This window comes from Sturnira hondurensis, unplaced genomic scaffold (genome assembly GCF_014824575.4).
Source record: "Sturnira hondurensis isolate 20B ecotype Veracruz unplaced genomic scaffold, ASM1482457v3 Scaffold0012488, whole genome shotgun sequence".
Classification (NCBI taxonomy): Eukaryota; Metazoa; Chordata; class Mammalia; order Chiroptera; family Phyllostomidae; genus Sturnira; species Sturnira hondurensis.
In genome coordinates, this window is record NW_028085119.1 from 4,328,445 (window position 1) to 4,338,604 (window position 10,160).

At 43.0% G+C, this 10,160-nt stretch overlaps 1 protein-coding gene across 4 annotated transcripts in view; it reads right to left on the bottom strand.

Moving 5' to 3' along the window:
- Window positions 1-9,916, bottom strand: part of MSRB2 (methionine sulfoxide reductase B2) — a 29,907-nt gene extending 19,991 nt beyond the window's left edge. For 3 of the 4 annotated variants that reach the window (XM_037060811.1, XM_037060810.1, XM_037060808.1), the window contains exons 1-2: window positions 9,779-9,916; window positions 196-299 (exon numbers count right to left, since the gene is read on the bottom strand). In XM_037060811.1, coding sequence (XP_036916706.1) covers window positions 196-299; window positions 9,779-9,896 — 222 coding nt within the window. In that variant the 5' untranslated portion in view covers window positions 9,897-9,916. The remainder of the gene's footprint in view (window positions 1-195; window positions 300-9,778) is intronic. The other variant, XM_037060809.1, reaches the window with a different exon arrangement.
- Between the last annotated feature and the right edge of the window lie 244 nt (window positions 9,917-10,160).

The following is a 10,160-nucleotide window of genomic DNA, read 5'->3' on the forward strand; positions in this document are numbered from 1 at the left end:
TGACTGGGGGGCAGAATAGATGGTGAGCTGATGGAGGGCAGAGAGTGGCCTGTCCAGGGGTAGGTTTCTGGTTTCTACAGCTGGTGGGTATCAGTGGTCTGTGAGGAGGATGATCAGTTAGGTTTTGTAACTAGATCTACCCCAATCCCACTCTCTATGCCTCTAATCAGAAAACTGTAAGTCGGTTTAGCTTACCGGTTCAGTTCCTTTTTCTCTGGTGACATGGAACTGCTCTGGAGTCAGCTTCTTTCGCCACTCACTCTTGGCAAGAGATGGTTCATGCTTTGTAAGAGACCCTGCTAAATAAGATTTTTTAAAATTAAAACAAAAAGGCACAATGACCTTTTGATCCTCAGCCTTTCTCCTACACTATTACCCAGCAGAATAAGTCATTCCCTCCCCTCTCTCCCACTCCTTCATTCGTCACAGAAACCAGAAAGCCCCAGTATAAAATGCTTTAATTGAGTCATTAGTTTAATAAGAAATGAGTAATAAGTACAGAGCCAGTTTCCTAGTCCCCCTGGGGCACAGAAGCTAAAGAGGCAGCTGAAATATGAAACAATGCAGAATAAATTCTCCTCAGGTACCTAAGGGAAGAAATTGATCCTTCTTCCATTACTATGTTCAAAGCACTAGTTCCTGTCAGGATACAGCTGGGAGTAGTTGAGAGATTGGAAAGAAAAGAAGTTTGAGCTAGTGGGTTATTAAACTCCTCTCCCTTGCGGGTTTATAAAGATATCTCTGATTTTGTTTGTCAAGGAAAGACTTTATTAAAAATCCTTCTTGTGTGGGGAAAAAAAGAAGAGACCCTTAGAGCATACACTTTTGAAAGGGAAACAGAGACCCACCAGAACCCATTCTAATGCTTCAGTTTTTGTTCACAATTTGTTTCCTTTCTCCTCCTTTCTCTGGCCTCCATCTTACTACTTCTATTCCAATGGATGCAAACAAAATAACTGGGACCAGACAGTATATTTGATTCAAAGCAGCGAACCTGCATGCACCGAGGGCCAACTCACAGTTATGTGCAGATTTTCAACTGCACCCCTAAGCCCCTTGTTGTTCCAGGGTCAGCCCTATTCTCTTCAGCCAAAGGGGGATAGGAAACCAATATATATATAATGAATGTTTTAATCATCCAACATTACGAATTTGAAGGGATCTTGTAATTTGTCCACCTCAATGAGAAAGCAGAGATCCAAAGGGTGAATAACCCGGCCATTGCATTGAAGACAGAATGTTAAACACCTGTGATCTCACTATCACGAGTCAAACATGTCAGAACCTCACACTGGAAATTCATTTTGGTTACAAAAGATTCCTAAACACTCTTTCAGCAAGAAAAGACATATATCTTCATCATCAGGTTATAATAATGTACATTATTATAATATACATTATATTATAATAATATAAATGTATATTATTTCGGTATAATATTATATTATACATTATATTATAATAATATAAATGTATATTATTTCGGTATTGCATACTCTTGATCCCTTATGGTTGTTTACATTTTATTAAAGGGTTTTTGCCTGTTACATATACTAAATGTTGGCCTTTCTTAAATAGTTTCTATAAGGCTACAGAAATTTATTTTTTACTATGGAAATATAGCTCAATTCAGGAACTCATCTCTTGGGGAGCAAGCAAAATATATTTATGTGACAATTTTTACCGCTCAGTAGCTTTCAGAGTTATTAGGCAGAATGCCAAGTAATAAATGGAGAAGGAATGATAAAATTTTTTAAAATCAGCATTTTTGAAATCAATAAAATAATAACTGATTCGATCAAGAACCATCAAGGGGTTCTAAACCACCTGGGTGAAAGCTGTTGAAGAATGGAATAGTCAAACATTTTCAAAATATGATGCCAAAGATTATTAATTACAAGGAAGAAAATATTCCTTTAAAATGGAAAAATGTAGAAATTACCACCTTATCCAAGTAAGCAAAGTTAGCATCAGCAACATGGACAGCATGTCACAGGGTGTGACACGCTGAGGACACAGCCTCACCCCCACCCCCCACCCCTGCAATCAATGCACTGAATCTGTTCTCCAAGGGATCACTGAGGACTTCTCAGTAAAACCTAGGGACATTTCATCCTTTCATCCTTATTTACTTCTCAGCAGTATTAACACTCGATATTCTCTCTTTGGGGGTGTGTTCTGTTCCCTTGGCTTCCATGACACCAAATTCTCTTGAGCATCCAGTTACTCCCTATCAGTCGCCTCAGTTTCTCTTCCTCTAGCCACCCCGGAATCTTGGTGTGCTTCAGAGGAATCTATCTGTCCTAGGCTTCCTTCTACCATCTCTCCACATGTGCTCCTTGGGGTTTTATCCATTTGGTAGCTCCAAGAACCATCTACATGATGAGACTCCCAAATCTACTTTTCTTTCCATGCTATATCTCTCTGCCGAATTTTAGATCAATATACAGGGGTGGGCAAAAGTAGGCTTACTTTGCCTACTTTTTGGCAAAGTCAGTTGTGAATGATGATTTTTTGAGTTAATAAAGCTATTGTAACAATCTTAACCTGCATGTCTTTTTCCATGTGAACAACTTTGAACCTACATTTGCCCATCCTGCGCAATCGACACCTGGATATCTCCACTAGGATGTCCCATCTCAAACTACATGCACAGAAGGCCTTCTTCTGCCCACCCCACCTGAACCCAAATCTGCTCCTCTCCTCACATGTTTCAGACCAGAGAGCCAGGTCATTGCCCATGATTCTTCCATTTTCCTTGCACCAAGTCCTGTTGGTTCTACTTCCTAAATGACTCAGATCTGTTCATTCTCATTTCTCTGCTACCACCCTACATTAGGCCACCATTACCTCCCACATAGACATTACAAAAGTCTCTTTTGTAAGACCCTGTGGATCCTGATCAATTCCTTTTTCTCACTGCCCCAAACTATTCAATACAACATAATACACTCAAGTGAAATTCCAAACTCCTCAATGTGACTTGCAAAGCCTTGTGTGATTTGACTCTGGTTAGCACTTTCAACTCCTCCCTTCCACTATGCCCCACTCCTTCTGAACTGCAATCCTCTGAGTTCCCCAGAACGCGTCAGGTTTTGCTCAGCATTTTACTTGTTAAGATGGAGTGAAGACTTCCAAGATCCCTATATTCTGAACCAGAAACTGGAGGTCTCCAACCTCTGTTCTCAGTTTACATGTTACATTCTCCAAGAGACCTTCCCTGACCACCATCCTCCTTCCCCAAATCTGAGCTGCAAGATATTCCTCTGTGTTCATGCCTTGCAGTATTTCCTTAATAGGCTATTTAATCACAATAACTGCAGGGTAATTTGTCTGGATGTCTCATTAGTCTAGAAGCTGGAAGTCTGAAATAACTGTCTTTGTTCAATGTATCACTAGTATATATTACAGTGCTTTGGCATTTAATAAATATTCATTTTTTCATTCAGTCAACAAGTATTTATAGAGCACCTACTGTGTGCCAGATAATATTCTAAATGTTATGGATACAGGGGTAAAGAAAACACACAAAGAATCACTGCCTTAGGAAGTAGAAGTAAAATTAACTAAATAAGTAAAGAATATAGATCTTCAGGTGATTTTTAAAAAATCACAAAGGTGATTAGGAAGTAAGGATGTGTCTACGTATGTATTCATGTCTGTGTGTATGTATGTATGTGCACATGTAAACACACAATTTCCAATGGAGTAGTCACAAAAGACTACCAATCTGAAAGAATATATGCACCCATATGTTCATAACAGTCATTTACAATAGCCAAGATCTGGAAGCCGCTCAGGTGCCCATCCGTAGATGAGCAGATCCAAAGGCGGTGGTCCATTCATACAATGGACCACTCCTACAGCAGAAGAAAGAAAGAAGCCTTTGTGACAGCATGGACGGACCTGGACATTATTACGCTAAGCGAAATAAGCCAGTCAGAGAAAGACAGATACCACATGATCTCACTCATACGTGGAATCTAAAGAACAAAATAAACTGACAAGCAAAATAAAACCAGAGGCATGGATACATGGAACAGACTGACAGATCTGAGAGCAGGGAGTCTCGGAGGGGGTCACAGAGGGGACTGAAAGAGATTCACCAAAGAACATATATGTGTAGCTGGTGGACACAGACAACAGTGTGGTGCAGTTGGGGGAGGTGCAGGGGCTGGGTGGAGGGGGGCAAAGGGGAAGGTAAGGTAAGTGGGGGACATTTGTAATAATGTCAACAATAAAAATTTAAAAATAACTTTAAAAAGGTGACATATCAGCAAATACTTGAGGGAAATGAGCAAACATGCCATGTCAATACCTGGGAGAGGAGCACTGTAGGCAAGAAGAAGAACAGGTGGAGTGGGCCTAGCACATCCGATAAACAGCAAAGAGAACAGAGCCACTGGGGTGGAGTGAGTAGGGGAAGGTTAGTGAATTGAGAACAGAAAGTTAGTGGAAGCCAGATCATTCAGGACCTTGAAGGCTATTGTGAAGACATTGGCTTCTATTCTGAGTAAGTTTGGAAATCACTGGAAGTTAGCAGAGGTATGGCCTGACCTAACATTTAAAAAAAAATCAGTGGCTGATATACATGTAAAAACCATTGAAGCCGGACAAAGGCTAAAGCCAGGAAAACACAAAAGAAACAAATAATCTGGCTGAGAGAAGGAAGAGACGGGGGTCAGGGTGGATGCAGTAGAGGCGCTTAGAAGCCGCCAGACACTAGACACGTTCGGGTGGCAGAGCCAGAGGGTGTGCTGGTGGATCAGCTGAGGAGCATGAGAGAAGGAAAAGGGTCAACGGTCACTGTTCCAAGGCTCTGGTCGTGTACTGGACAATGGGAAAGAGGACAAGAAGAGCAGGTTTGGAAACTTGGTGTTGGATGTAAGTTTAAGAATGTCAACTAGATATTCAAATAGAGAGGTTGGGTAGGCAGTTGGAAATATGGACTTAGAGTTCAGGGAGAGGCCCTGGGAGAGACATAAATTTGGGACTCCTCAGAATTAAGATGTATTTAAAGCCACGAACCTGGACAATCCCCAACTCAGTGAATGTAGACAAACAGAGGCCAAAGAGCTTGACCTTGAGGCACTCTAAACATACAGGCTGATGCTATGGGGAGCCACAGAGAGAAATGGGAAGGAAACCGAGAGAATGTGCCGTCCTGGAGCTAAGTATTTTAATAAAAATGGAATAATCTACTGTGTTGAAAAATCAGGAGATGACTGACAGACCTGAAAAAGAGCAGTTTAGGTAGAGTGGGGGTGAATCTGATCGGAATGATTTAGTAAGAGAAAAGGAGGAGGGAAAGACAGAGGTGCCTCTGGGTCAGTCTCTTGAGGAGTTCTGGGGGTAGCTAGAAAGGAAAGTGAGGTCAAAAGCATTTTTTAACACGACAGAAATCATAGTACCCTAATGTGCTGATGGGACTGATCCAGTGGAAAGGATAAATTGATGATTTAGGAAGGAAAGGGGAGAGCTGTGGAGCTACGCTTGACCTAGAGTACACCAAATACGGAAACCAGTTAAACAGAAAAATTTACTGACCACATAAGCTTTGGATAACTGTTCAAGATAAAAGTAAAGGTGGTTTACAAAGCAATGCAAGCTAAACTGCCAACAGAATGATGAAAACATTTTTAAAATCATTTTAGGCTTGGTTATCAGGTGGAGTTGTTTCTGTTGCTGTTTTAAGAGCAATTGGGATCAGAACTAATTTTAATGAGTGTGAACTACATGCTTAACCCAAAGGGAAGTGGGAGGTACTCCACTTTAGACAGTGTAAAAAACTGGTGGGTGCACAGGTGTAACTACATTTTGTAAGCCCTCAACCAAGGGCAAAATGCTAAGAGCTGGCCTGTGTCAGTGTGTCAGAATGTGATCTAAGCCAGGAGTGGTCACACAAAGGCCACTCCAAAAGGTGAAAATTCAGAAGGTAAGAGTAAAAACAGGCTTTGCTAGTTAGAATGAACTGTCCTTGATTCCTCCTCACAGCACCTAAACTCTGTCCTTGAGGGGAATTTGTGAAATCTGAATCCGGGCTATTACCGACATCTAGCAATGAAAGGAGCAATGGAGCACAATAATAAAAGCTCTCCTTACCCTTCAGATATCTGTCCTGCCATGTCACTCCACACATATTCTTGGCGTTGGCAAAGATCTTACATTATTGCATTATTTCTAATGGATAGCTAAGAGGAAGTTCAACTATTGGTGTTACAGTTGGGATTTAGAGTTCATAAAGCTGCCATTGTCTTCCTATCTATCTCCTTTTGGGAAGGAAATGGGATGGGATCAGAGAAAAAAAACAAAACCTATTGTCTCCTGAAAGTATTGCCCTTAGTGCCTTTCAACATGCAGTACAACGTAACAGCTGACAGTAGAGAGGGGAATTCACGAAGGGCTGCATTCCGTGGGACTCCCATGCTTTAGCTCCGAACCTAAGGCACGCATCCCAGCTCCCTCTTCCTGGCTTTCTACTTCACTACACCTGTTAGAGGGTGACAACCTGTTTTCAGGCACCCACCTTCTCCCTCTGCTGCAACTGTTTTTAGTTAAAAATTTACGTTTAAATTGTTAAACAGAATAATTACTCTTTCATCTAAATACAACAAGAAACTACATTTGTCATGGCTCTTCTAACCCTTACCTATATGTACCTTTCACACTATTATTGTGTGTGAAAGGTTTCATGGGTGGGCATCAGTGTCAAAACTAGTTGATGAAGCACCAATTCAAGCATCAATTACAAACATGTTGTTGCCAATCTGCCAGCCTAGGTGACTGTGTCAAGGGGAGACAGAGTCTGCCTTGACAGCCAAATGACAAATGGTCTGTTGGTACTCTCAGGCCAGGATATATGTGATCTGCATCACTTGAAGATGTTTAAACTAGGTATTGAGAGCTGAACTGTGCACACCCACCCAGCCCATTCATATGTTGAAGTCCTAATCCTCAGTGCCTAATAATGTAACCATATTTGGAGATAGGACTTTTAAAGAGGTGATTAAGTTAAAATGAGGTCGTGAGGATGGGCCCTAACCTAATCTGACTGGTGTCCCTGGAAGACACACTAAGGATGTGAAAGCACAAAGAAAAAGCCATCCGCAAGGAGAGACAGGACTGGGAGGGTGAGGAATCAACCCTGCCCAACACTGATCTTGGACTTGCAGCCTCTAGAACTGTGAGGAAATATATTTCTGTTTTCTCAGCCACTCGGTCTAAGATATTTTGTCATGGCAGCCGGAGCAGAGTAATCCACTGTGCTTTAGGAAATGACTAAAGTTGCGTTATCAGTAAATTCTCTGCAGTTTTACCAAAGAGCAATTTAGGTGCATGTACATACAACATAGAGCAAGGGAACGAGTTAAGTCTTTCTTTTGGCCACCAGTGGCTGAAGAGCAGGATTCAGGTTGGTCCCCTAATGCTACTGAGTGTGTGTGCATGCAGATGTTTTCTGTCCTCAATCCATATCACCTGCACCTTGTATGGGTCCTTGAACCTCAGGTCTTTCAGATTCCCTCTGCATTCTCTTGCTATCTTCACGATCAAGTCTGGGCTGCTGCTGCTATTGCATTTGATGGCTACACAGCTCTACCTTGAACTATGCTTTGATAAACTTAGATTCATTTGGGTTCCTTTCTCTCTTTATGCTGTGATTTGCACAGGCTCTATTTCTTGTCGGTCGTGTGTTCCATAAGGTAGGCCTTGATTTGCTCATATTTTTAAAACACTCTCATACTCATATGATCACCCACCTCCTGGCTTTGCTCACCTTTCTGGCCACAGTGGCTATGCTGCAATTGTCCCGCATAAGCCATTTCAGTAACTACTTGCTGAAAATAAAAGAACCTATAGGAAATGGAGTAAAAAGATTCCCCGCCTACTCTAACTGTAGCATTAACCTCCTCTACCACCTCAGTGACTGAACTGTTTTAAACTTCAGTTCAGATGGAGTCCAAGCAGAGATTTCTACAAAGAATGTTTTCTTGAAACAACAGATTATTTTTTCCAAATACTTCTAACTTTCCTTTTCAATTTGCTCTTCGTCTGTTTAGATGACAAAATTATAGGGGCCTTGTCCTTGTATATCACAAGTCTCACTGCTGGAGAACAGTCCTCTGTCACTTTCAATGTCTTCTATTTTTTTTTCTTCAACCTTCCTGAAGTCCACACCACATGGGTTAAATGTGGGCTACACTTTCATCTTTTCCATTTCTTTATGTGTAAGTGTAACTAACATTTATTGTGTGCTTACTAAGTGCCAATCATTGTGATAAAATACTTTAAATTATTTTTCCCATTTATTCTGTACAAGACTACTTGTCATTATCCTTATTTTGTAGAAGAGAAAAAAAGAGGTTTAAACTTATCAAGTTCAAGATGTGCCCAAAACACAGCCATTAAGTAACACTGTCCACACCAAAGCTTTTAATTACCTTTTAATCATTTTCAATGAATGCCTAATAGTTTGTTGAATTGAACTTTTATGGTTTGTGCAAGCATTCCTTAACTGATGAACATTGGACACCAGCCAGGTTCTGGTTCTTAAACAGTGCTCTTAAAAATATCTGCACATATAGCTTTGTTCCTTTGAATTACTTCCTTAGGATCTACGTCCAGGAGGAGGTGTCTGATAAGTTACATAACTCTAGTTTTGTACTGGTGTCTGGCCAAAATTTCATATTGCTGAAAAACTTCAGATTCAAGGACAATTCATTAGGCTGTTTCCGAGCAGCAACAAGTATGTTTGTAAAGGACACGTTTCTGCTGAAACCACTAGCCTATAAAAGGGGAAAGAGAACTCCAGCTAACAATTGTGACGTTCTTAGCAAATTAGTGCTTGGCACACAGTAGACAGGCAACAAATATCACCAGATTGGCTGATTAGAGACACCAAGGGGTTCTGAAGGCCATAACCGGAAGTCATGTTGGATCAGCCATCACTCCATAATGCTGGTGCTTCTATTTAACACTACATTGTGAAAACTTCCAGGAATAAAAAGTTCCAAGTGACTGGGTACATTTTCAGCAGCATTAGGTATCTCTAAAATGTCTTCAAAGAACACAGAAAGAACTGGATTCAGAGATGATCTGGAAGCCAATCCACAAGGGCCACTAAATTACCCTGAAGCAGATCTGAAATACAGGGGATTACATACTAAAGAGTGAAATGTAAAGGTGACCCAATCTAGCAGAGATGCCAGAGGCATTTTGCAGAAAACGTACACACTTTCCCCTTGTCGGTCTCAGCCCCTGACAAGCAAGGATTCAGTTGAAAGGGTTAGCCCGTGTTTCCCTGGGTCCTGGAAACATCACAGAAATAGAACGGGGCTGGAAGCCAATCCACAGGAGCTCCAGATCTGAACTGCCTGCTTCGAGAAGCGACTCGAAGGGCGCGGGCACAGGGACAGTGTAAACGACGAAAAAGATGAAGGGCCTTCCGGGGAGAGCGCGGTGTCCCACTGTTGCTCCCCCACTGCGGGTCTCCAGCTAGAGTCCCAGGATAAGTGTCAGGGCCTCCTGAGCCCAGAATTTTATGCAAAAGAAAAAAAAATGTGTGCACATTCTGGGAGAGAATCTATAGCTCTCCTCCAATTCTCAGTGACTCCCCTTCTGTCCCTCCAAGTTTGCAACCCAGTGTCCCAGCCGGGTTCGGACCGGCATTCGGGCACTCAAGTCCTGGCCACCGAAACTGGAAGAACTGAAAAACGGGAGGCGGCGGCGAGGCCTGTGAGGGGCTGCGGGGCCTGCGAGGCCTACGAGGCCAGCGTCCTACCTGCGTCCCCGTGTTTGGCCATGATGCCGAGGACACCGCTAACTGGTCGGCTCCGAACAGCCCGCAGAAGTGCCTCTCGGCAGCGGAGACTCCAAGAGCCGCGGAGCAGGCGGGCCATGACTCCAACTTCCTCAGTCCCCGCCCTGCGGCACCACCCCGCCCCCCCCTCGGCCCCTGCGGCCCCTGCGGCCCCGCCCCTGCGCTGCCGCCCCGCCACTCTCGAAGCCTACGCGTCGCGGGTCCCTCCTCCTACGCCCTCCTGCCCCTGCCCCGCCCTACCCCTTCCCCCTTCCTGCTCTGCCCTTTGCCCTGCCCCACACCACCCAGGCCCGCTCCACTCCACTCCTTCCCAGCCCACACACTGATCTGTCCCAGTTGGTTT